At 35.6% G+C, this 27,810-nt stretch overlaps 4 protein-coding genes across 5 annotated transcripts; 1 reads left to right on the top strand and 3 right to left on the bottom strand.

The window, feature by feature from the left end:
• Positions 1-9,176: 9,176 nt before the first annotated feature.
• On the top strand, positions 9,177-11,332 carry LOC121763010 (U-box domain-containing protein 9-like). Its single transcript, XM_042159052.1, has 2 exons — positions 9,177-9,639; positions 10,071-11,332. The coding sequence occupies exons 1-2, from the start codon at positions 9,361-9,363 to the stop codon at positions 11,160-11,162; spliced, it is 1,371 nt and encodes a 456-aa protein (XP_042014986.1). The 5' UTR covers positions 9,177-9,360; the 3' UTR covers positions 11,163-11,332.
• A 2,770-nt stretch (positions 11,333-14,102) lies between these two features.
• LOC121763030 (E3 ubiquitin-protein ligase CHIP-like) lies at positions 14,103-17,210 on the bottom strand. The gene is made up of 8 exons (XM_042159082.1): positions 16,994-17,210; positions 16,838-16,905; positions 16,691-16,754; positions 15,585-15,656; positions 15,212-15,345; positions 14,899-15,052; positions 14,711-14,821; positions 14,103-14,629 (listed from the first exon to the last, which is right to left on the bottom strand). Exons 1-8 carry the CDS (start codon positions 17,096-17,098, stop codon positions 14,504-14,506), a joined length of 834 nt encoding a protein of 277 aa, XP_042015016.1. The 5' UTR covers positions 17,099-17,210; the 3' UTR covers positions 14,103-14,503.
• Positions 17,211-18,614: 1,404 nt separating this feature from the next.
• Positions 18,615-22,348, bottom strand: LOC121763039 (adenylylsulfatase HINT3-like). Of its 2 annotated transcripts, XM_042159094.1 has the most exons (8): positions 21,652-22,348; positions 20,571-20,626; positions 20,391-20,448; positions 19,781-19,847; positions 19,391-19,446; positions 19,215-19,268; positions 19,009-19,140; positions 18,615-18,858 (listed from the first exon to the last, which is right to left on the bottom strand). In XM_042159094.1, exons 1-7 carry the CDS (start codon positions 21,838-21,840, stop codon positions 19,009-19,011), a joined length of 612 nt encoding a protein of 203 aa, XP_042015028.1. In that variant the 5' UTR covers positions 21,841-22,348; the 3' UTR covers positions 18,615-18,858. The 2 variants fall into 2 exon arrangements, with proteins under 2 accessions (XP_042015028.1, XP_042015027.1); XM_042159093.1 differs by having other exon boundaries at positions 18,615-19,140; positions 21,652-22,314.
• Positions 22,349-23,365: 1,017 nt separating this feature from the next.
• LOC121763042 (60S ribosomal protein L32-1-like) lies at positions 23,366-24,950 on the bottom strand. Its single transcript, XM_042159100.1, has 4 exons — positions 24,814-24,950; positions 24,322-24,416; positions 23,773-23,954; positions 23,366-23,653 (listed from the first exon to the last, which is right to left on the bottom strand). Exons 2-4 carry the CDS (start codon positions 24,409-24,411, stop codon positions 23,524-23,526), a joined length of 402 nt encoding a protein of 133 aa, XP_042015034.1. The 5' UTR covers positions 24,412-24,416; positions 24,814-24,950; the 3' UTR covers positions 23,366-23,523.
• Positions 24,951-27,810: the final 2,860 nt, after the last annotated feature.

The following is a 27,810-nucleotide window of genomic DNA, read 5'->3' as shown; positions in this document are numbered from 1 at the left end:
ATTTTATCATTTTATCAGTCAGTCAAAAGTATCATTTTATCAACTCAGAGTATCATTCTATCCGGAAAAACTATATCATTTTATCAACTCAGATCATTCTATGCAATAAACCTAACATATCTCATTTTATCATTTTATCAGTCAGTCAAAAGTATCATTTTATCAACTCAGAGTATCATTCTATCCGGTAAAACTATCATTCTATGCAATAAACCTAACATATATCATTTTATCAGTCAGTCAAAAGTATCATTTTATCAACTCAGAGTATCATTCTATCCGGAAAAACTATCATTCTATTCAATAAACCTAACATATATCATTTTATCAGTCAGTCAAAAAGTATCATTTTATCAACTTAGAGTATTATTCTATCCGGCAAAACTATCATTCTATGCAATAAACCTAACATATATCATTTTATCATTTTATTAATCAGTCAAAATATCATTTTATCAACTCAGAGTATCATTCTATCCGGAAAAACTATCATTCTATGCAATAAACCTAACATATATCATTTTATCAGTCAGTCAAAAAGTATCATTTTATCAACTCAGAGTATCATTCTTTCCGGCAAAACTATCATTCTATGCAATAAACCTAACATATATCATTTTATCATTTTACGTGATATTTGGCGAAATTCAGAAATTAAATGAGGGAAATGACATATTATCATTTTATCAACTCAGAGTATCATTCTATCCGGCAAAACTATTATTCTATGCAATAAACCTAACATATATCATTTTATCATTTTACGTGATATTTGGCGAAATTTAGAAATTAAATGAGGGAAATGACATATTATCATTTTATCAACTCAGAGTATCATTCTATCCGGCAAAACTATCATTCTATGCAATAAACCTAACATATATCATTTTATCATTTTACGTGATATTTGGCGAAATTCAGAAATTAAATGAGGGAAATGACATATTTACCCTCGCGCTTTTTTTTATGAAGTAAATCTAAGTTTGAATCTCAACCACAAGATTAGAAAATATGTGTAGTTCAGATTTGGTTATATGGTTATTACGTGATTTAGGGGTTATCATATGATCACAACTCTCTCTCTCTCTCTCTCTCTCTCTATATATATATATATATATATATATATATATATATATATATATATATATATATATATAGGGGAGCCTTAATCTCCTATTCATCTCTTAGATTTAAGTTTCTTCTAAATCTGGGTCGATAGATTAGATAAATCAAGGGACTGGATGGACTCTTTTTTTATGATCCCGTGTTGCATTATAGGTAGGATTCTGTGCATTATGAGGGTAAACTAGTAAAAATACCAAATTAAAACCACACCAAAAACGGATGTTGCAAGATTTAAACGGGCAATTGATTCCCCCTTCCATCGATTCATTCTCTCTCATTCCAAACTCAAAACTTCCTCTCCACTCTCCCGCCTTCCCGTCTCCCCATCTTCCACTAAACGTCAAACCCTAGCTGCCACCACCGACTAGTAGTCGATTTCACCATCCTACTCGCACTCCAGAAGCGCGAGTTTACATTGTTCACCGTGTCGACAAGGTAGGTCTAAAAAAACTGTTCTTGTTTATGAATTGAACCCAGTAGATGACGGTGAAGGCCGATTAGTAGTCGATTTCATCATTTTTAGACACGAAAATCAATGATTTTAACATCAACTTGGTTGCGACCTTACGAAATCAAAAATTGGTAGTCGTTTTGGTTAGGGTTTTGGCTGACTCCGAAAACAGACAATTTTGTTGGTTTAAAATGATGGATTCGGGGATCTGATTTGTTGTTTTTATGACAGATTTACAATGATAAAAAGAGGTCGTCTGTCGCGCTCTCAACCTACACAAGCTGCAGGTAACCAAACAATTTGATTGAGTGTTTAGTTACGTCAGTAGTTCAACATCAATTAGACTTGCATTGTGCATTAATCTACAGATCTAGTAAATGGCTGGATGGGTAATTGCATAACTGGTTTGTGTGCATTAGTTGATCTAAAATTTACATTATTTATGCACTGGGATGCATTATTTGTCAAGTATTTTGCATTATGTGCCTTGTTACTGGCTGGTGTGTGAAAAATGGTGAATGATATATAAATATATGCATTATTTGATTGAAGTTGTGCATTATGTATCAAGTAGTTGTCATTATTTGCAATATATTATGGATTACAAGAATTATTGTTTATTAGTTGATCAAAAAATTACATTATTTATGTTTTGGGCTGCATTATTTGTCAAGTATTTTGCATTATGTGCCTGGTCACTGGCTGGGGTGGGAAAATTGGTGAATGGACTATAAATATGTGCATTATTTGATAAGTAGTTGTCATTATTTGCAGTATAGTATGTATTATGAGAATTATTGTGTATATGGGTGAATTGATGCTTACCTTTTTAAGTGCTCTTATACATGGGAGATTAACTCAGTGAAGTATCAATGTGCGCATTAGTTGATTAAAAATTTACATTATCTATGTTCTCGGATGCATTATGTGTCTGCTTCCTAGCTGTTGTGGGAAAATTGGTGAATGGAATATAAATATGTGCATTATTGGACCGAGGTTGTGCATTATGTATCAAGTAGTTGTTATCATTTGCAATGTAGTAGGCATTATGAGAATTATTGTATATATTGGTGAATTGCTGCTTACCGTAACTCAAAGGTTTGCATGTACATTATTTGTACTTTACATTATTTATTTGGTACTATACATTAGTTGTCATTTATTATGCAATATTCGACTGACTCTACCCATTTTGTCTGTAGTAGTATATATTATTTAACTTGTATTATTCATTATAAGATTTTATGTGTACATGGTTGAAAGGGTAGTAAGCGGCGTTAAAAAAATGCTTTATTTTCATTCCCTTGTGCATTATATATCTTAGTATACATTATTTGTCAAGTTTTTGCCATTATTTGACTGCTTGCTGATTGATGTGGGTGAAATGGTGAATGCAATATACCTATTTGCATTATTTGATTGAATCTGTACATTATGTAGCTAGTAGTTTAAATTATTTACCAGGTATTAGGCATTATAGGACTGCTTGTATACATATGTGAAATGGTGAAAAGCACAACTTACAAATATGCTTGTATAATTTTCCTTTGTGCATTATTTGAATGAATCTGTGCATTCTTTAATCAGTAGTATACATTATATATCAAATATTATGCATTATTCTGTTCGTTAGAATAATTTTCTGATGTTGTATGTTGATGATTCCACAGCAAAGAAGCAGCTAAGACTAGACATCGACGAAGCAGTTGATGATGTAATTCCAGTTGCACTAGGGCAGAATATCAGGGAAAGATTGGCCGAGGCCAGGCCAAGCACAGCTCCAGAAGAGGTGACCAAAAGAAACCCAGGGGGAGAAAGGTCGACCTTCTCTATTGTCGTCGAACCCCGTCTGAGTTTCTAAACTGTAGTATATTATTAATGTATATTCCATTAAGTGCGTGTGCATAATAATGAAAAACTTCAAGGCCAACAATGTACATTATCAGTTTCGTAATGCAATGTATAATGTACCTGTAATGGAATAACTATGTAGAGAGTGTAGTGCTAATATCCAATAATGTAAAACTTCATTAATGATAATGAACGAGACCAGATTACTAATGCAAAAATATTATGTACACTCAATTAAGTGCGTTTGGATAATAATGGTAAACTTCAAGGTCAACAATGTACATTATCAGTTTCGTAATGCAACATATAATGTACATACTGTGTCCAATAATGAACTGTAATGGAACAACTATATAGAATAAGTGAAGTGCTAATATCCAATAATGTACAACTTCATTAACGATAATGAACGAAAACAGATTAATAATGCAATAATAATATGTATTAAATGTTGACAGTGGGAATACTAATAATACTAAGACAACCAAGTGAAGCACAAGACTAATCCGACTAATCCGAAAAAACCCCCAATAATGATGTGTGGAACAAAATACATCAAGCTGGCCTTTTGCCCTTCCGCGTCTCTTTCTCCATCACCATCTCTTTAAGCGTTTCTAGAGTCGTGATGGCCAATCTCATTTCACGTCTTACACCGTCTAAGAGGCCTAGTAGCACGGCAAACTTAAATTAAATTGGTCAGTAAATATTTACATTACAGATCACAAATCGTGCATTACAGAAGCTAAAATAACCATTACAGAATATTATATGTACATTATGTGTATCAGTTAAAAACTACTACCTAGCCGATATGATTTGTAAACCCTAGATGAATGACTGAAACTCGTGTACTTTGACGATGGTATTAGTACTTACTACATACTACACCGTAGCCCCCGGATTGTTAAACCCTTGGGGAAAACAAGAAACGTGCGGCGAACAAGCAAACACGGCCAAACTTAAATTAAACCGGTCAGTAAAAATGTAGATTACAGATCACAAATCGTGTATTACAAAACCTAAAACAACCATTATATAATATTAAATGTACATTATGTGTATCAGTAAAAAACTACTATCTAGCCGATATGATTTCTAAACCCTAGATGAATGACTGAAACTCGTGTACTTTGATGACGGTTTTAAGACTTAGTACATACTACACCCTACCCCCAAGGATTGCTAAACCCTTGGGGAAAAGACGAAACGTGCGCCGATCTATCAAACACGACCAAATTTAAATTAAACTGGTCAGTAAAAATGTACATTACAGATCACAAATCATGCATTATAGAACCTAAAACAACCATTATATAATATAATATGTACATTATATGTGTCAGTTAAAAACTACTACCTAGCCGATATGCTTTCTAAACCCTCGTTGAATGACTGAAAAGCGTGAACTTTGGTAATGATTTTGATACTTAGTACATACTACACCCTAGCCCCAAGGATTGCTAAACCATTTGGGAAAACAAGAAACGTGCGCCGAACAATCAAACACGACCAAACTTAAATTAAACTGGTCAGTAAAAATGTACATTACAGATCACAAATCGTTCATTACAGAACCTAAAACAACCATTATATAATATAAAATGTACATTATGTGTATTAGTAAAAAACTACTACCTAGCCGATATGATTTCTAAACCCTAGATGAATGATTGAAACTCGTGTACTTTGACGACGATTTTAAGACTTAGTACATACACAAGCCACGGAATAAGAAAACTGAAAACTCGTGTACTTTGCCATCTTGGCGAACTTTTGGTCATGATGGAACCAACACAAGCCACGGAATAAGAAAACTGAAAATTGTTTTAAGTTACAGCAGTATTGGTGTAAGTTTAAAAAATCAATACACAGAAGCAGACACTCAATTAAAGAAGAACGCGAAGCATATTTTCCATTGAAAAAAGGAAGCAAAGATGAGAAAATGATCACATCAGCGTGAGGGAGAAAACGCGAGTAAGGGTCTCCCAAGCTCGCCAACATCCGTCTAATGATATCGTGCGCTCTTGATCGCAACTGAATCGAACCGCCTAAAACATCCTCCTTCTTCTTCTACATCACAACAAAAAAAAACTCAATCAATCGCAACCTCATGCAAATAATTGAGAAAAACGGCTGAGATCTTTGGCTGAGATAATCAAGGAAGTTACCATAACAAACTTATTAGTGAATCCCAATTTTGACCTTTTCGGTTTTTTTAATCAATTAAATTAAATACATGTGGCATTAATTTGGGCCATCTGATCTTGAAATTGAATGACCAAGATTGGGAAGAACAATAGAACAAAATATGTAAAAAGGAAATGAATACATCCATATATATATATATATATATATATATATATATATAGGGATGTATTCATTTCATTTTTGTATCTTTTGTTCTTTGTTCTTTTTAATCTCAGCCCCACGATTTTGTCATCCGACTGTTAGATTGGTGCCACGTGTCATTTAATAATGCAGATTTTCAGTTGAATAATGCACACCGACTAATAATGCACAATTATTGTGTAATAATGCAGATTTTCAGTTGAATAATGCACACTGACTAATAATGCACCATTATAGTGTAATAATGCAGATCATCTGGACCGTTGATGAATGAGATCTAACGGCCTATATTAAGAAGAATAAAGGATCTAAGGGATGAATAGGAGAATAACGCTCCCATATATATATATATATATATATATATATATATATATATATGGTTGTATTATATGCCAAACTAGTTTTAAACACTAAACGCCAAACACATCATTATATAATAATGCGGAGTTCATTACAACTTTATTTGTAGTTCATTATAGGGATTCTGAGATTTAAAAACAATGACATCATCATGCATAATTTAGAAATCTGAAGTTCATTATATGTTTGTTATTAGTTCATTATAATGAATTCCATGTTATCATGTAATGATGTTGTTCGGCATTTAAGGTTTAAGAGTGGTTCGGTATTGATCACAATCCTATATATATATATATATAGGGTCATGTTAGGTTGAGATTATTTAGCTAAATTGAGAAATGAGATGCAATATCAGCCACTAATCCACAAGATTAACTAAATGTCAACAGCTATCACATTATGTCAACACGGGGGTATAAGTGTCATTTCGTGTTTTAATGTGTCGGATTGTTGACATGGCTTGTATGTCTAGTTGACATGACTTATAATTGTTGTTGACATGGTTTCTATGTGCAGTTGACATGGTTGTACGTGTAAATGACATAGCTTGTAACACAGTTGACATGGCTTGTATGTGTAGTTGACACGATATGTACCGTAGTTGGCATGACATGTATGTGCCGTTGACACGATATGCACCATAGTTGTCATAGTGTCACCGGCTTATATATCAAATGTCAACAGCTTGTCAAAAGCTTGTATATATTGTCAACAACTCAAAAACAATTATTGTAATTAAAAAATAACAACTATTTGACTTAATCTTCTCTAAGCATCATTGTATACAACTATGCAATAGCTTAATTGATAATTCCATAACAGAAACGGAGACGGAGTCGGAGGAGATTGACTCGCCGGAGGTGGAGCGGCTGAGGGAGGATCTGTTGGACGGAATCGATGAGGATTCCGATCTCTGCACTTCCATCCACGACCTCGACTCGTTCATGAAGAGTTTCGAGGAGGAAATCGCTACATCTCCCACTTCCAGTCACGGATCCGGAGCGGCTGAGGAAAGAATCGTCGAATCGGGGTCGGATTGCGGCGAATCCGGAGAGGCTGAGGAAGGAATCGTCGAATTGGTGTCGGATTCCGGCGAATCGCGGCCGAATCTAGGCTATCTGCTCGAGGCGTCGGACGACGAGCTAGGGATTCCACCTCCGGCGGCGTCTCCGGCGAGGAAGGAGCTGGTGACGGGGTGAGGAGGAGCGCTGCCGTGATTTGAGGCGGAGCATCAGCGAGAAGGGTCGGAAAAGAGTGGGGGAGGAGATGAGCAGAAGGTGGAGGCGTAAGGGAAGAAGAATGGGAGGGGAGAAGTTAGTTTTCATTTGTTTTCAACTAAATTTACCATTATACCCTTTCATAATAAATTAATCTAAAAATATTTTTTTGTGGCAAAATCTGGACCACTCATTTTATAAAAATGAGTGGCTGATGTTGCATCTCATTTCTCAATTAGCCTAAAAAATCTCAATTGATCATGGACCTATATATATATATATATATATATATATATATATATATATATATATATGGGGTGCGTTAAAATGATAACCATATTTATGGTGATAACCTAATAACCTCTCATTTTGTGGGTCAAAAATATCATTTTTACTAAATTTGATATTTATACACTATAAAATGATATTTTTTCAGCATGCATAGAATGATACTTTTAATCCATAAAATGATATTCTATTTTATGGAATAATATATTTCGTCCGTAGAATGATAGGTTATTAGGTTATCACCATAAATATGGGTTATCATATGATCACATCCTTTTATATATATATATATATATAATCTCAAAATCACAATTAATTATATGTGTGATTCTCTAATAGTATTGTGCATGATTACATAAAATCATACTATTTGATATGGCATTTACGCTAAAATAGGTTTAAATTTAGTATAAGTGGTTATGCTTTTAGATAATCCGGATTATGTTTTTTAACTTTTTAATAATATTTGATTTTGTTATTAACATAAAGATTTCATAAATATGTGAAAAAATCCTTAATTTTTCATATCTATGACAAGTCATGATCTTATAATTATATTCGAATTTTTGTTTCACGATGAAAAGTTAACAAATTTCTTTAGGAAAAACTTGCCAAAAACAAATATTTTGCTTGGTTTAGGAGTGGAAGCCATCCCTTTTAATATCTTGGTAAATTATGAATAACGATAATTGTACATAAATTCTACCTAGCTAGTAACCCTAAATTGTTAATTAGACCATACCAATTTTATTGAAATTGGTTTCATAGTATATTTTTTTCTGATTAAATCATGTCAATTATATTTTGAATCCTAAAAGAAAACTCAGTTCTATAATCTTTTCCCAAATCTTATATATTTAATTTGAAAATATTACCCTTTTCCTAAATATAGCAAAAGTGTGACTATATAATAGTAATAATTTGATTTAAATTAAATGAAATTCATGAACAACTTTAAATGGAGTATAAAATATCTAAAATATCCAATTATGTGTGTTGAATCTATTTACATTTATCACTATATAATATAGATATTATAGGTAAAAGCTATACTTCATATCCGTGTAATATTACATTTATTTATCATAATTTAGCTGTTATTTTCTCTAAATTCATGTCACAATTGGAAGATATATTTTGACCATGAAGTGGACTCTGATTCTGTTTCCTGAACAAGTATACCTAATTAATTTCAACAATATCTTATTTCCTAAAACCGAATTATCTTTATTATATCATTCTCAAATATATGCTAATTGTATTTGATTATGTGTCGCGACTCATAAGTCATAAAGCATTCTCATTAACGTTGGTTGACGTATCAATTCCATTTTCTTTATTAGATATTATGGGCATTGGAATAAATATTCCATTAATACAAATGTGGATTAATAATAAGAGTCAAAATTCCGTTCCAACTTTTACCATCAAAATTGGTGTTAGTGAATGATGACGTGTAATTTTAGAATTAATGAAAATTAGGATAAAAGGGCTATAAAAGAAAAAATGACGAAAATTAGGTGTCTTCTCCTTCTCTTTCTGTGTTGTGTTGTGTTGTGTTGTGTTGAGAGAGAGTGCTTCAATTAGGACTAAAAGCGAAAGCCACTCGACTAGAAAATGGGGGAAATCAGATAACAAAGAATCAAAGCATAGGAAAAGAAACGCAAGTGGATTTCATTCGTGGAAAGCATAGGGAAGAAATTGAATTATAGAAAGGTGATGGCGAAGAGCGGCGTGGCGGAAGGGGAACAAACGGCGGCGGCGGATAGAGCGATGGAGCTCAAAAGAGAACTGCAGAAATTGGTGAAATCGCTCGCGGATGATGACGGCAACGAGGTTATGAATCTCGACGCTATTGACAGAGCGCACAAAACGCTGCGCTGTTTGAGTGAATTGAAGCTGAATAGAAGCGGCGGAGAGGCAGCGGTGCCGGAGGAGTTTAAATGCCCGCTGTCTCTGCAACTCATGAGAGATCCCGTCATTATCGCCTCCGGTCAGGTAAATCTATCGTTTTCTCTCGCTCTTTTTTTATTATTATTTTATAATTCGTATAACCGCCGTTGACATCATTGATGGAATTCCAAGTCATTAGGTTCTAACAATTTTTTGGTTCAAACTATTTTTTTTGGATTTTAGCGTTGAAATGCTTATATTGATGAAGGAATTGAATTGAGAATCTTAAATGATTTACCCCGTTTTCTGTTTCGATTTCTTGCTTGTTGAGGCTCTCTCTCTCTTCTGCATATTAATGGTGTTTGTTTATTGGGGATATTGTTATGTAATTTTGTGAAAAAAATGATGTAGCATAAAAAAAAGTTATTTCATTTTGATTCATCTGTTTGTAAACTCCTGCACTGGAATTCTATTGCAATTAGATCTAAATTTCGGTTCATAGTGTTTACTATACATTTTCTCCTGCAAAAATGCAGACATTTGATAGGCCATTCATCCAAAAATGGCTAAAATCAGGGAACCGAACCTGCCCTCGAACTCAGCAGGTGCTTTCCCACACGATCCTCACCCCGAACCACTTGGTTCGGGGCATGATTGTGCAATGGTGCGAAATACACGGCATCAAGCTGCCTGAATCCCTCGAGTACACCAACGAGGATGGTATGACAGAGGGCGATAAGGCTCGTTTTGTCTCGTTGCTCAAGAAAATATCCTCTGTATCGCGGTTGGATCAGAGGGATGCGGCCAAGGAGTTTCGTCACCTCACGAAGAGAACTCCTTCGTTCCGCTCCTTCTTTGGTGAATCCGTTGATGCAATCCCTCAGCTGTTGTCTCCGCTCTCTCAGACCAAGCAGGACGGGGGTGAGCCTCACCCGGACCTCCGGGAAGATCTAATCACTACTCTCTTGAACCTCTCCATCCACGACAGCAATAAGAAGCTCGTTGCAGAGACGCCAACGGTCATACCCCTCCTCATGGATGCGTTGAGGTCAGGAACCATCGAGACGAGGAGCAATGCAGCTGCGACCCTCTTCACGCTATCCTCCCTCGACTCCAACAAGGCTCTGATCGGGAAATCTGGCACGCTGACACCCCTCATCGACCTATTGGACGAGGGCCACCCATCTGCAATGAAGGATGTCACCTCGGCAATCTTCAACCTGTGCATCCTTCTCGAGAACAAGGTGAGGGCGGTCAGGAACGGGGCGGTGCCTGTGATCTTGAAGAAGCTCGAGAGCAGGAACCACGTAGATGAGCTGCTATCGATCCTTGCTATGCTCTCGACCAGCCAGAGGGCCATCGAGGAGATGGGCGAGCTCAAGGCCGTCTCTTGCCTGCTCGGCATAATGAGGGAGACGTCTTGCGCGCGCAACAAGGAGAACTGTGCTGCGATTCTCTACAACGTCTGCTATAGTGACCGGTCCACATTGAAGGCGATGAAGGAGGAGGAGGCGACATATCGCACGATATCGAAGCTTGCTGAAGATGGGAGTTCTAGAGCTAAGAGGAAAGCCAATTGCATTCTTGAGAGAATGAATCGAGGGTCGAATAACAACTACACCTCGTGATATTGGAGCAAATAATCTGTAAAATTCTTCACCACATATCTTTTCATATATATATATATATATATATATACACATTGAGTTCATGTGTATATTATGCTTTTAGGAATAAATTTGATCATATTGTTAGAACTAGTTAGTTTTAGTAAATAATATTTATGATCTTGCTTTGAGATCCTTGTCCCAAATTGTTCAAACTCAGCGTGATTGGGGGGGGCGGCGGCGGCGGCGTCGTCGTCATCATCATCATCATCATCATCATCATCATGATGGAAATGACGAGTTAAATATGTCGATTGTGTATTCTGAAATTGAGCACATGGGAATGTAGTAGTTGCGTGGATTTTATGTGGAGCAAATAAAAAAGGGTTGCTTTGGCTTTGTTTATAATTTAAGGAATCAAATCAAATCGCGTTGAAATATTTCACGTGCCTTACTCCACTCATAAAGAGCTCAATTTGAGCTATCAGAATATAGCTTTATATGTTAAACGAGTGGAGTATATTTTACGTCAAATAAATAAATTGTGTTATTTTCATGCAATACAATTTCTGGTGAACTTCTTGATGCTGATTTTGTTTATATTAAGGGTAGAAGGGATATGTATAATTAATTCTTCTTCGTGTTCTTTTTTATGTCTGCTTCATTAGTCTTAAAATTATACTCCTATGCTATGCATGATATGTATAATTAATTCTTCTTCGTGTTCTTTTTTATGTCTGCTTCATTAGTCTTAAAATTATACTCCTATGCTATGCATGATAAGAGTGTGATCAATAGATAACTCTATCTTTAATTATTAATTATAACTAATTTAAGATCATAAAATTTTTAGAGATCTAGTGGTCTATAAATTTTTAGAGATCTAGTGGTCTATAAATTGTCATGCATAATTTTATTTTATTATTTATTTAAATTTAAAAGGATAAAAAAACTACTAAAATTAGGGTTTTGAATCAAATTGTTCATGCAGTGTACTAAACATATCAATACAATTTCTTAAATATGCCAACATAATTTAAAATTGAGTTTGTATATACATTATATTGACATATTATGATAACTATGTTTTTTTTTCTTTTCTATGTCAATATACATTATATTGACATATTATGATAACTATGTCGACATTCAACTGTTACTTGAAAAATACAAAAATATAAGATTTTTTTTCAAAATTTGACATTGGAACGTATGCAAGTGAGATATCATTAGAATCTTTATTAAATATCTTTAATTAGATATATGTTGTATAAAAAATAATTTACATTGAGATAGTTATAATCATTTAAAATTTTAAGATATTTTTAAAAAGTTAGTTATAAGTTATATTTAACTTTTTGTTCATTGACATTTTTGTACATTATATTGATACTCGTGGCTTAATAATCTTGTATCTTGATTTATTAATCCAATGCCTATTGCCTATTATTTAGTTGTAGTTAACAATTTAATGATGAGTTAACAATATAACGCACACGTGCACGATATATATATATATATATATATATATATATATATATATATATATATTATATATATAATATATAGGGAGATGATCAAAATAAGTATGTGTTTAAATCCAGAAATGCAGACCAAATCTTGGCCCTAGGATTAGATGATCTAATGGTCAATAATTAACCAAAAACACGGAAGGTCATAATTAAACAATTTTAGGTCATATTATAATATTTGGGTTTAATGTCATGCTAAGATCGTTTAGGTCTTGCTTTGTTAGCATGACCTAAAAATTACCTAATTATGACCTAAAAGTGCCCTAATTATGATATTGTTCTGCGTTTCTGTATTTAAATCTAGTTTTGCATAGATCAAAACCTTATATATATATATATATAAGAGATTTGGTATCTTGATCGTAGTGACTTTATAATTGGGAATCGTATGAATGGTTCTAACAGATGTGAATCAAGTGCAGCCAATAATGTCCGTGACAACCTCTTTCCAATAAAATAATTGAATCCTATCTTTATCCATCCACTAAAAAGCAAAATTGACAACCTATGGCTACACTTAATTTGTCTTGCTAAAATAGCAAAATTGACATAATGTGTCACTATTGACATCAACACAAATGAATCATCATTGAAATCGACATTATGGAATCACCTACAGTTGACTATAACTGCAAGTAGTAATTCCTTTTAATAGCATCTGTAAGTAGTAGTAATTCCAGGAAACAACAAACCTCAAGAGGGTAATATATTCTCCACATTAAAATTAAGTGATTTCGGTCTTTGATTTCATAAAAGGGTATTATACATGCCAAAGGGAATTACAATTCAAAGAGATAAGAAATTATACTAAGCATCGAATATGTAAAGCATACAGTAATCAATATCCATAAACAAAGTGAAATAGACGCATAAAAAAATATGCAATAAACTTTATACGCACGAGCAATCTCAACCATCAAGGAAACCAGTAAAGATAGACAAGATATTAAAAAAATTGTCCAACCAAGTGAACCACAAACCAATCCAGTTTTTAAAACATTGGTTTGAGATTGATACAACAATGATCCAATAACTGAGAAAATTTCTAGCTTATGTGAATTTGTCTCACTGAGACATGCCAAGTTACCGATCCAAACTCATATTCAATGACATTTGTAACCACAATCACCCACAACATACAAAATTTCCACAGAAAAATGGACTTAGATCCAGATGTTACCATGTTTTATAATTATGAGACGGTCTCTTGCAAATTTTCATGAAATGAAGAAGTATGCTCATATAATATAACACATGCAATGTTTTTCATGTAATAGCCTAATTCGAGATTAGATGGAATATTTCTGATCAAACTTGAGACAGATAACAGAAACACTTTCTGGATGTAGGAGTGGCTCCAGGCGAGAGTTCCAAGTTCGTATCCAACCAATGCCTTAAATTCAAAGTCGTGCTAGCTAGAGAGCAGCCATAAATAACAGCCAAACTAAATTGAAAAGACACCAAAATGGTAAAATTCAAGATTACATGCAAGCTTTCCAGCTCATATTAGCCACAAACAGAAGACCGTCTGAGAGTAAGAATAGCACGAGTAGGCTACAAAACAAGATTTTCGTCTCCCAGCAAAAGTCTGTGACAGACACTGTACAAGTTTGGTTCTGGAGACTATTCATATGAAATTATGAACCATGTGATCTTCTAATCTGCTACTAATGAAATTGGGCATATATGTTATGCAATGGACGACACACTGTTCAATAGACCTTAGGATGTTCTGACGTGCTCAACAATAATTATGGATATGTTATCCTCATTCTGCTGGAGAGACACAACATATACTTACATGAACAAATCCAAGATCCCAGAACAGCTTCAATCCATCTCATAGGCCCAGCCATGCACCTCCAGGTATGCTCTCACAGCTTCTTTTATGGCCAAATTGGGCACTAATTGAGATGGATGTAGTGTTTCACGGGTAACGGGGTCGAATTTACCCACCTAATCAATGGAAACTTTGAAGTCATATTCATTATTATGATGACAATTATGATCCTGTGAGTTATGAGACGTGATAGTCACCTTTTGGAGATGATCTAGGATCACCGCTCTTTCATATGTTACCCCACTTGGAGTGATTACAGGATCACGGAAAATGTCTAGAGTGATGTTACAGCACAGGTAGTCTGGCACCTGAAAATCCATAACTGGTGTCATGGAAATTCAACAAGATGGTAACCATATGAACATACAAAGACATCAATGCTCACCTCTGTTGGGGTATCATCTTCTGCAGCTTTCTTGAATACAAGGTTCAAGGCGCTCAGTTGATCTTCAGTACACCGGTGACTATCCTCGACAAAACCTTCTTTCTCAGAAGCATCACGGTTACATTTATCGATCAAGGCCGCTTCACAAGCTTCTCTGTTGAAGCATATAGGCACAGTAAGCAATACAGAGAAAGAAAACATGTGGTAACTGAATTGATTTCATCAGGAAAAAGCAGGTATCATGCCATACCATAAGCAAAATGTAAAGAAACTTTAAGAACGGCAAAGAAGAGAAACCAATGATAGAACTTACTTTAAGTTTCGAAGTTCCCAAGACCGCTTGGTAGACTCATCTTCCCATACCAAGTATTTTGCTTTTGCAAGCTCTTGCCATATTTCCTCTACCATATATCCTTGGGGGTTCGCACCCCTGCCAAGGTCCAATGCCTATGAATTACATCATGCATCACGAACAACAAATCATTTTCAACAAAATCCCAACAATCCAAAAAAAATCATAATATACCAGTCACAATTCATCTTGACATATCTTGATGAAGTAATATCTAAACATTTACAGCCAAATTAGTGAGCATGAATCACATGCAATCATATGAAAACAGATCTTGGAGACTTGGACCTTAAGAAAAAGAGTGCTCTCACTAATTTATGCAAATCCCTCATACCTTCTCCAATTCTTTCACCCCTTTTGCATATTCTTTCTTTTGCAGCAGAGCAAGACCAAGCATATAGTGAGCCTGAAATGCAAAGGCATACATATTTAGTTGCAATTACAGTTTGTAAGTTTTTCCGAAAGATAAATGTAGAAGAATATTCATATTACTACATTTAAAGCCACAAGAATATCTCAAGGATTAATCCAACGTCAGAACAAACTCTCATGCTTAAACGACAGCATATATTTTCAAACGCAACACTTGCAAGCTCATTGTGAATAGTTCCAACTTGCAACCAGAGCATTGTTAATGGTTACAGCTTGCAACCAGACACATATTTTCATGATATTTCAAGTTTCCAAAGGTTTCCATAACTTCCAAAGACAGATGCAAGAAAATATGTTTGTTGGATATAACATAATAAGAAAAGAGCATCCGCACGGAAAAATTTAGCATCTAATATGTGCATCTATAGCCCCAACAACTTAAACACAAAGGAATCAATCAACAATTTGACCAATCCTGTATGTGTGTGTACAACAAGTCCAAAATTGAACCACGATATCCCATTTTACAACAAGAAAATATGAACATTCTCTTCACTCTGTCTTAAGTAATTAAACAACAATTTCACCAACTACTACATCCCCATGCACAACTAGTTTACAGAGTTAAACGATGATGTCCCCTTTTTCTACCAGAAAATATCAACATTTTCCTCACTCTGCCTTAAGAAAAAGAAATGATAAAGTTCCAGCAGCACCTTATCAGGAACTAATGATAATTGATAAAAAAACAAATGATCCCATTGAATTCAACACTACTTTGCCAACGGCATAAAAACAATTGTTCCCATTGAATTCAACGCTACTAGGCCAACAGCATCTGATCATCTGTTTGTATGCGTTGGCTTAGTTGTTGAGTGGTCAAGTCTGATGCCAAGGTATCAAGTTCGAGTTTACCATGGCACAGTCCGTATGTATCACACACTCTCTTTCACATTTAATTACACCTACTAATTCAATTTCAGCGATTCACATAAACCTCAGCAGAAACAGTAAAGTACTATCAAAGAACTCCTATAAGAATGTTTCCACAGTGATTACCTATCATACCTTTACAGAATGGTGATCGAGCTGAATCGCTCTCCTGCAATCCTCCTCCACACGCGCCCATTCGCTGCACATCATGAAAAATAAAACGAATAAAAACCAAAATAGGGGAAAGAACAACTCTGAAACAAGTTCAGTGATCGCACATACTTCCGCTTGCGATGACAGAGAGCGCGATTGGTCCAATACACCGGAACATTAGGGCACAACGCAATAGCCTTAGAATAATCGAAGTTTTCAGCAACACGCAACGGTGAGAAAAGAAAAGATGAAAAATAAAATCAGTTAGAAATTACAAAAACCTACCTCAGTATAAGCATCAATGGCGGCACCTAAGCGATCCTTCTTGAAGTACGTGTTGCCGTCTTGCCTGAGCTGCTCGGCTTGTTTCGCCACCATTGTTGGCGACATTTTCCTCTTTTTAGCTATTCTCTCTCTCTCAAGTGGATTGGCGCTATTTGAGAATTGGGGAAAATTGAAAAAGAGATACGGAGTGGAATTGGGAAATTTGATGTGAGAGAAAATGTTTATGATTTGACGTTTTTGAATTGATCGACAGATTTGCTGGTTTTTGCTATTGCCAGACTCACTAGGGATAAATGGGCTAATTATTATTAATTGTAATTTAATTTATGAAATTTGAAAAGCAAAAAGTATTTTGTACGACTCCTATGTTTAAAACTACGTTAAAATAAAATGTAAAATGATGAAAACACTAGAAGCATAGTTTCCTCCACACAACAATCCAAAAAAGAAAGAGAGAAACACATAAATATTTTTTGGATTATCTTGAGCTAGCATAATATTTTTAAATTATTTAATACTTATTGTTTTTATTCGTATAATAGGCATTTTGAATCTTTTGAATGATATTAACACTGGAAATTAAAAGAGTTAGACAAATCTATTAATTGGACCCCAAATAGGATAGAAATAATAAAACGAAATTAGCTCTAGAATTTTCTACTTAAGTTAAATTATTCTATCAGGTTGGTCAATATTCATCTTCACATTTTTATGGACCCTTAAATATGAATATGATGCGGCATTATTCAAATTTGATGGATGATTGAAAAAATAATTGTTAATAGTTTATTGCTACGAGAGCTGCACTGTATTGGATAAGGTCATTTTTATATCAGGGTTGACCATATCAGGACTTTATAAGTTGACGTGGAAATACATCTTCTACTAGCATTATTTTTTTATTAGTCGGAACCTTCTTTAATTTAGAAATTATGTACGAGTAGATTCAAAACATCTTTATTAATTAATAGAAATATCATCTTTAGTTTAGAAAGATATAATATGCTCAGCTTATTTCCACAATATAACTTACTAATTGTTAGTTAGCTTGTACTCCCTTTATTTTATGCTACTCATATTACATAATTTCAGTTCGTTCCAAATTACTTACTCCTACAATATTTATATTTTAAGTGAGAATTAAGATATTTAACTAAAATATTAGAATTAATTAAGTATTCCCTTATTAAATGATCTCGAGTTACACTAAAAAATAAATCTCAAATTATCTAATTTACTACCTAAAATAAAAAAGTGTGAGCTATGTCAAATCCAAAATTGATAATAACTCCATTTTTTATGTCAAGTTAATATTAGTATCTTTCTCATTTATACTTAATTCATAAGAGCTATGTCAAATCCAAAATTGATAATAACTCCATTTTTTATGTCAAGTTAATAGTAGTATCTTTCTCATTTATACTTAATTCATAAGGCTCAATCAATTGTGCTAATGTTAAAGTTCATAATATATCACATTGCTAGTGTTCACGGAGTGTAACTTCGATCAAATTGGACGTGTGACTTGAGACTTACCTTACTTGTTTTTGAAAATGCAAATTTTTAAGAAATTGCAAAAGAAAAAGGTAAGCTTGATGAATATTTTGAAATATGTGTAGAATTGGGTATAAAGATTCATTCTCATTGATATCCAAAATGTACAGAGGCTATACAACTTATATAGGCTACAATCTTACAAAAAGGTAAACCTAATTCACACTAATGGCATTCTATCTTTAGTAATTATTCTTGCATATCAATCTCATATAATGCGCCTGATTTCTTTCCTACAATATGTAACTGAGAAATCAAACCGACTGAAGTTGAGCAGTGTTTTTGTATGGTACAAAACATGGAGAAGAGATCTGTGATCAGCCATAGCAACAAATGACACTACATAAGAATACAACCATTGATGCAGTTCGTTTCACGAGATCGATCAGACACCTCGTCTCGTGATGGCAAAGAGCACAAAGCAAAACAACGCACATATTGTACAGAGAGATGACGAGCACCTAATTCACAACAAGGCTCGATCCTTGACCTTTGCTATCTTTGTACCTGCTCACGAACATCAAGCTTTCACGAATGCGGTCTGCAAGCTGTGAAACTTCTTGGTCCACCTTCATCGGGCGCCTCCGTAGGGACTGCAAGAGCGTTTCCACTTCACCATCAATTCTTATTCAACTCAGAGAGATATATAGAGAGAGGGAGAGGGTACCTCAGAAGTCCACAAGCAGTCGTTTGCTTTACGAGGTATTATGTGGATGTGGGTCTGAACTTGACATGCAGCAGAAAATTACTACAAGCATCAGTAAATCCTGATCTAAATATCACGGGTCGATCTTCTTCGACAGCGGATGAGAGTGTGTGCTCGAGAAAGGGATTAGAGCTTACATGATATATAACTTGGCCAGCAGCTGCACCGTTGTTGACCAGCAAGTTGAATGAATCTGTATGGTTAAAATTCTTCTGAGCTAGTTTCGTAAACACAAATAAGCAGCAAAGGAATTTCGATAAGATATCTATGTTTGGAGTACCAAATGAAAGCGTGAAAGAGTCGAATTGGAGAAACTACCCCATGTGTCAGATTTACAAAAATCAACAGTAAGTTTGGCATAGAGTAGCAGAAGCCGAAACACACACACACACACACACTAACAGCAGCAGACAAATAAACAGAAGTTGGTAAGAAAAAACAGAGACGCTGATGGCATGAGAATGATCACCACTGCAACAATGGCATGCAGGGGGAGGGGAGTAAGCAAAAGAGAGTAGAAAACGTACCACAACCGGTAACTTTCATGACAGCCTTGCTAATCAAAGGCACTTTCGAACACATGGCCCCTATAATCTGTGAAGTGAGTTGATAAGTAGAATTAAGAGCATCATTGTCACGTGACAGTGTGAACACATGTTTACTCGCAGTGCATTCATAGTGAGCTCCGAAAATCTTGTAGTAGTTTTTTTATACAATAATCTATCGAGTAGAGAACAGAACGGCACAACTAGGCAAGACTAGAGATCAAATCTGATTGCTAGCATAGTAATGATGAAAATATGTTGGTAGAACTTTATGGTTGAAAAACTGCTCACTTAAACTGGAGAAGAGAAGAAGGATGAATTAGCTTCACACAGAATAGAATCAGCAAGAGGAATCATGCTATAGTTCATGAACTAATGATATTAATGCATTCAAGAAAAGGCTCGACATTCACTTGAAATTGAAGTCATAAATCTCTTGCATCAATCGAAGCCCACAATCAGAATAGGTTTTTGCTGGAGCAGGTCTGAATTAATGAAGTTATCTATATTTTTCCAGACACTTGAAATTTAGGAAGTGGAAATTAGACCTAGATATTGAGCAAATTTAGTACTACAACATATGAAAACTTACCGATGGAGGAGTTGTATCCAACGAGGGATAATGACCCTTTGGAATAATAAGAGAGTGCCTAGAAAAAGTGTAAATATTCTTCCACTTAAATGGGAAATTCCAGATGAACAAATACCGATCCTGGCCTATAAAAGAATGAGACCAGAAAAATATGAGGAGTTCTGGGAGATGATACCTTACCCATGACATAGAGGATATGTATCCAAAATGCAAACGCACTCATCATCTTCGTATAACTGCAGCCAAACACAATGTTACAGTTACAGATAATCAGAATTGGAACGCAGACAGCAAAAAGGTCTAGTTTCACTTCTTTTCCTTCGTAGTTGAGTAAATTCAGCAGCTTCAAGGTTAAAAACTTACAAGTTCTAAGAAATTAATCCATAAAAAAGACTATAAACACAAATCGACATTAGAAAACAAGGCAGCATTTCAGAACCAAAATTATAGTACAGATTTTGGAACTGAATAAACAGTTAAATTGCAACTTTTTCACAAGAATCCCAATTTTTATCCATTCTTCATGAAACAACTCGAAAATCATCTAACTTAGATCCAACTGATAGATAGATCACACTGCTCCTCTACAAATATTCCTGAAATAGCAACTCTAGTGAGCAGCAACGATGCATTCATTGTTTAACGTTCATAAAAAACCTCCAAATACATCATACATGTTGATCTCTTAACCTCGAAACACAAGCCAATAGGTATCTCCAACTCACTCACTTCCAAAACAGATCAAGAAAACAGCTCAATCGCCTCAATAGACTTCAGATTGGCCGGAACAAATCATAGCTGGCCAATGCAATAGTACCTCCGCATTGTCCATCCTAGAATGCACTCGAAAACCCTGCCAACTAAAGGTGCAATTTGTGATGATATTAGCATCATCTAGAAGAATGTCCATAGCTAATACCTTGTCCATCACCACTCTCACACTCTTTACCCACAATTTTCATTGAAAATGTGGCAATTTCATCTAAAACAAAAATTATAATGGATTCCCCTCTGATTAAATTCGTTTACATAACCCTAAACATCTAATTCTAGTTTCTACCCAAACTGATATAATGGAAAATAAATTAAAATGCTACACACAATCAATTAATCAAACCAAGGAAGCATATAATTCCCTAAAAATGTTCACCAACATTTGGCGAGGAATAAAACACACAATCAAACATAATAATCGGAAAATTCAAAATTCCAAACACTTCCAATAAAAAGGGGGGAGAATTAAAAAAAAACGAAAGTTTACTTTTAAAGCAGGAGCTTCACCGAGAATAACCCTACAAAATACACAATCATCTTCTCCTTTTTTCATCTCATTCCCTCCGTTGCAAGCGGAGGCCATCAGCGAGCTAAACGAGGCCGTGCCCGAGGTCTCTACAAGTGGATTCACGTGGGAGGAAAGCAGAGCCAAACGACGTCGCGCACGAGCCTCCATCGTGAGAGCAAACAGTGAAGAGGATTGGCTACGAGACTGTGTGCGCCATGAATTTCTGCGTTGAGAAGCTTCGGGAAAAAACAATGAAAGAAATTTCGAGAATTTTTTCTCTTTTTTTGCGTTTGTTTGTTGATTCAGATAATATTGTTGATAACTGGGTGCTTCTCAGCTTTTTCTCATCCTTTTTTTGTATTTTTATTTTGTTATTAAATGTTTTTCTTTGGTTACAATAGATTATTAGAGTTGCTGTCGGAGGGAAATAGTTGGTGGTTGGCTATATGTTATCCACAAAATTACTTGCTTGATTCGTGGCCCTTTTTCAGGGGAAATATTGATTTCCCCAAATTAATATCCTTCTCAATTGTTTGAGATGGGGGGAGGGCTTTGGCAGACTGTGGCAGTGGCAGTGGCAGTGGCTGTGGAGATAAGGTGGGTGAAGTTGAGAAAGAAAAGTTAACAGTGTTAATAAATTAGACTGAATGTATTTTGAACACTAATTAAATTTTTTATATGATATTTGTTAACTTTTGTAACTACCCCTCCAAATCACGATTTTAATCTTTGATTCAACCAATTAATATTATCGAATACACACATTCTCACTTGATTATCGAAACAATTGGGCCTTTTCTGTTAGGCCCATCTTGCGGCTATAGTATACTCCACTTCATTGAGTACTTGAGTTACAAGAATTTAAACATCACATTATTATAAAATAGAACCTGCACTTATATGAGGAGTTATAGGTGATATTTGATTTTCAAAATAAAATAATACCAAGATACAATCTAAAATTAAATTGTAAAATTATTTTAATTATAGGTGATGTTAGCTATGACTAATTATCCCATAATTATTTATCTAGAATTGAATTGTGAGGTTGAATCTCATAAACCAAACACACTACAAATTTAGTCTCAAATACAATCTTGCAAACCGAACACCCTCATGTAGTAATAATTATATGTATACATTGCATTCATCAAATTTCAACTATATGATGGAAACAATATCTGAAACTCTTATTGGAAGGTAAAAACAACATATTGGAACTTAACCATAGTATACTCGCTTTACAAGATATTACTACATGAATGATAAAAGGACTATTTCTTTGATACAAGAAGAGCACAATTAAAAATACATCACAACTATGACATGTTAAATTAAATAGTTACATAATTATTGTATAGAGACACAACTGTACAAGCCTGTTACCCAGTCGCTAAACAAGTCGTAACAATTAAGACTGAGAGCGTATACACAATATCAAAAGATTTCAAATTTAAAAGTTATTCTAACACCAAATAAAAGTTAATTGTTACTAATACATATTTCTAATCCAAATTTCACTATTCTTCTAATTCACGATGGCCAAATTTTTGGATGAAAATGCTACGTACAAGCATATATACTTCGACAAAAAAACAATAAATGTAGTAGTATACGAAATAATCTCACAGAACCTTGAAACAGATTGCATTCGAAGATGGAAAGAGTAGTGGTGCTTAAAAAACAAACACTATTTTTAATCCAAAAAAGAAATATATGCTTAAATAAAGTTTCATCCAGAACATGTCTTCGTTGCATCACTTGTAAATCCAAACAAAATTTAGCAACTCTCCATTAGATAACCTGAATTCTACTAAGTAAAACATTTAGAAAAAACATGCGCGCAACAGCTTACTCGTCTTCCTGACTGCGCAGCCTAGCCAATTTGTTAGTAACCACCACATCCAACTGAGCAGCACGCTCAACAATTTCCTTTCTTTTCCGGGTGGAGACATTGTGTGCTATCTCAGCGCAGTATTTCCTGGCAACATATGGATCAAAATAGTATGTTAGGACTCGCAGTTGCATTGGAAATTGAGACTATGAATGGATGCAGTGGTAAAACATTCAAAGGCAATGCGATATAGAAGTCATATGAACCTGTTGTGCATCATTAAAATTTCTAACTCCTTGACATTGTGGACAAGAAACTTTTTGAATCCATTAGGAAGATAATGGCGGGTCTTCTTGTCTGAGCCATAGCCAATATTTGGCATAAGGGTAACGCCCTTAAACTTTCTTCGCACTCGCGAATCGATACCCTTGGGCCTGCGCCAATTTGTCTATTGCATGAAAAAACTAAGTCAATTAGCATGACAATGGACCGTCTGTATATGACTAAATCAAACTACACAAGCACGAAAGCACTTAAATTAATTCTAGCAGAAATCACAAGAAAACTCTACTGCTCTCACTTAAGCATGACTGAAAAGACAAAATCACAAAACAGATAATAAATCTGTGAGCTCAGAGTAAGACGTGAAACCATATCAATAACATCATGCTAGTAGTTATTTCAGCTAATAGGTAGTATCCACAATCCTTAGCTCAGATAATTCAATAACATGAGAGCATTTTACAGAAAACAGAATAATGTGGCTCCACCTTTGCCAATATTATCATTACTAAAAATAAAGAATAGTAGAATACCTTGAGGCAAGCATATCTGTCACTGTGGTGCCTCTTAAACTTGGTGACACGCTTCTTCACAACCTTCTTGTCCAACAAAGGAACAGCCATGGCTTCTGCAAACACATAACAAAAATAAGAAGCAGGCCAATCAAAACTAATACAAAACTAATACTGCAACTTCCCCAAATGTTCAGCATAGACTTCATTTGTACTCCTATTAGTTAATATGCACAGCAGTAACTAAGAATATAAATCAAAGAAATATCCATCAACAAGTTAACAAAATTACAGAATGGATCGGCTGCTGAATTCCTTTATTCGAATTAAACCTAACTGAGAAAAATAATCGATCCACACATTTACCGAAACGAGGCAGATTACACCTTGACAAATTAGGGCTTGAGCTCAAGTTGGACATAAATACGGGATAACAATCAACAATTAGCATAAACGAATTACGGATAAACAAACAGACAAAGAATCTACAGATGATGGCCGACGGCGGCAAACCTTATGGCTACGCAGCGGCTGAGTTTTCCCCCTCTGGTGTCGACGCTGTGCGTTGAGAGAGTAGGGTTTAGAGCTATTTATAGTGTATAAACAGCTAGGGTGTAATTGGGCAAAATGAATTGGGCCCAAATGCTATTTCGCCCAATCATAATTGGGTTGGACTTTATTTCCAGGTGTATAGTCTTTATAAATATAATTCCTTATTTAGGGTGGTCACATTTATTTAAATCTCCATTCTTACATTAAATCTATTCCAATATATCAAAAGTTATAATTAAAAGTTAGGTTTATTCTTATTATTCCTTTAACTTCAAAGAAATTAACAAAATGGAATGAGATATACATCAAAAATATTATTATTATTATTATCATATTAAAATTATTATTGTAACTCATATTCGTATTTATGGATTCTGAATTGGGCGGAGTTATACCGCCAATATAAGCCCAAATATAAAATCGTGTAGTCCTGTAACAATATAACGAATTTAGAATAATACAGCGCGATGGACAGACTTGACTAGTTCACGTAAATTTTTAAACTCTAGTCCAATTATAATTTTGCATGTCAATTTAAAAACCAGTATGAATTATTTGTTTTGATTTTGCCATTAAATAAGATTTCAATATTGACATGGTTTGATGATTTATTACGTAGCGTCATCGGACACCAACGAAAACAATGACACATTAGAAAATGAGAAACGATATTGTATTATATTGAATTAATTAATTTTATTTTTATAATTTAGATTTATGTTAAAAAAAGATGGGATAGAACTATAGAAGGAATAAAAACAAGAAACAAGATGAAAGGGAGTAAAATGGACGAAACAATATAATTAAGTATAAAACGATGCTCTTTGCAAATTATATAATCATATAATTAAGTATAGAATGATGTTGATTGTTGTACGATGTTGTTTTGGTTGTGTTATGATACCGTTACAATCTTGATTTTTTGCAAAATTATATCAAATCAATAGTTTACAAATAGATTTTAAAGTTGATATTGACAAACTCATAGTTTAGGATGTTTAGGTGGGTTATTAAGAGCATTAATAACCCTGGCCCGGTTTCAGGCCCTAAGTCCCCTCCACGTCATCATTCCTCTACAGTTGCGGCCCAGGCCCCAACTGCTCTAACCCTGCAGGCCACAACCCGGGCCGCAACTAATAAATGACACTATTCACAACTTCATAAATACAGCTCGTTGAACAATTGAAACCGGGAAAATGTATTGTTTATTAGAAATTAACATTACAATTCCTAGACAAAGCAAATAAAAAATACAAGTTATAGAAACCCGGGCCACAACTACTACTTCTTCATTTGTGCGCAAAGGTAGGCGATCATCTCACGGTGCAACTCGAGATCGAACTCCGACGTGGTCGAGGTATCCCTCGGTGTCAACTCCGTCAGCTGGCTCATCCGCCAGGTAATACTCATCTCCGACAAAGAGTCGGCCATCTTATCCAGAGACTGATTGGGCGGCGGTGGCGCCATAGCGGAGTTGCTCGCAGTTGCCTTCCCCTTTGCTTTCCTCTTTGTCGCCTTTGTTCCCATCGGGCGGCTCTGAACGCTATGAGATGAGACGAAGATGTCGTCGTCCGTCACGTTGAGGTCGATCGCCAGACCTCCTTCGCTAGAAGAGTAGTTTCCGGAGGCGGAAACTTTGGTTCTCTTCGCCGCCCCGGATGCCGTCGGTTCGGCACCACTGGTGAACTTCAGGCTCTTCTCGACGAGCTTCCAAACATCGAAGTACTTGAAGTGCTTCTTTCCGTCAACGAAGAACGCCTCGTTCACCTTCTCGACGAGGTCCGCCTCGCTATGCCCACTCGGCCACATCCGGACTACGTTGGCCCACTTTCCATTCCATTTGCTCATATCCGCCTGGACCCGACCCCAATGCTTGCGCAGCTTCACGTAGCTACGTTCGAACGACCCTTTAGGACGCCCAGCGTTATACTTCTCAGCAATCTGCTCCCAGAACACCTTGTCGGACTGGTGGTTGCCGATGATAGGATCCTCGGCGACGTCGACGTAGTTCCTCGCAAGCCACATTGTCTCTTGCGGACTGTACTTCTTCGGCCCGTCATCCTCGTCGGCCTTGCCCTTGCCCCGCCCTTTAGCGGACTCCATCTCACACACCTCGAACTCATCGGTGTTGACCGGCGAAGTTACGTCAATGTTGCTACCGACTCCAGGACTAGGCTGCGTAGGTGGTGATGCCGGTATGCACCAATTGTTCGAGTTGACGAACTCGTCCATCTGACGTTCATCGCTATTAAACCATTCCATTGACGCCGAAAGAGAGAGAATAAAGGAGGATTGAAATAGACAATGTACGTAAAAATGGTTCACCATAGCTCCGTATTTATAGAGACGAAATCGAAAAAAAAAATCTGGGGACTTGCGGCCCGGCCCGGAGAGCGTGTAACGCCGGGCCGAGACTCGCTTACTGCGTCCCGTCCCCAATTAACGCCGGCCAGGCCGGACCCTGGGAGCGTCACCGGGCCGCAACTGCGGCCCCGGGACTGGCCTGGGCCGGAACTGCAGCTCATCCAACTCGTGGGACGGGCCGGGACTCGTGACTTACGGCCCGGCCCTCAGCGTTAACGATGCTCTAACACAAGTTGTTGAGTAATTTGAGGTATAAAGTTTAGGTTTCACCCACTTATTTGTTACTCCCTCCGTTCCACAGTAATAGAGGCATTTCATTTTCACTCTTTTTGAAAAAACGATATTAAATAGTTAGAGTGGAGAGAGAATAAAGTAAGAGAGAGAATATTGTAGATTACAATATTCTTTCTCATACTTTACTTTTTCTCCATTTTAACTATTTATAATAATTTTTTTAAAAATGAGTGCGCAAAATGAAATGCCTCTATTAGTGTGGAACAAAGGGAGTAATTGTTAAAGCTAATGAGTGTGTCGAAGTCTTGAAGCAAAAATAAGTCTAAAACGAGCTTAAACGGAGTTGAACGGGCCAATACA

Source organism: Salvia splendens, chromosome 13 (assembly GCF_004379255.2).
Source record: "Salvia splendens isolate huo1 chromosome 13, SspV2, whole genome shotgun sequence".
NCBI lineage: Eukaryota > Viridiplantae > Streptophyta > Magnoliopsida > Lamiales > Lamiaceae > Salvia > Salvia splendens.
The sequence above is the reverse complement of the archived record's forward strand: the minus strand, read 5'-3'. Positions and strand labels throughout refer to the sequence as shown.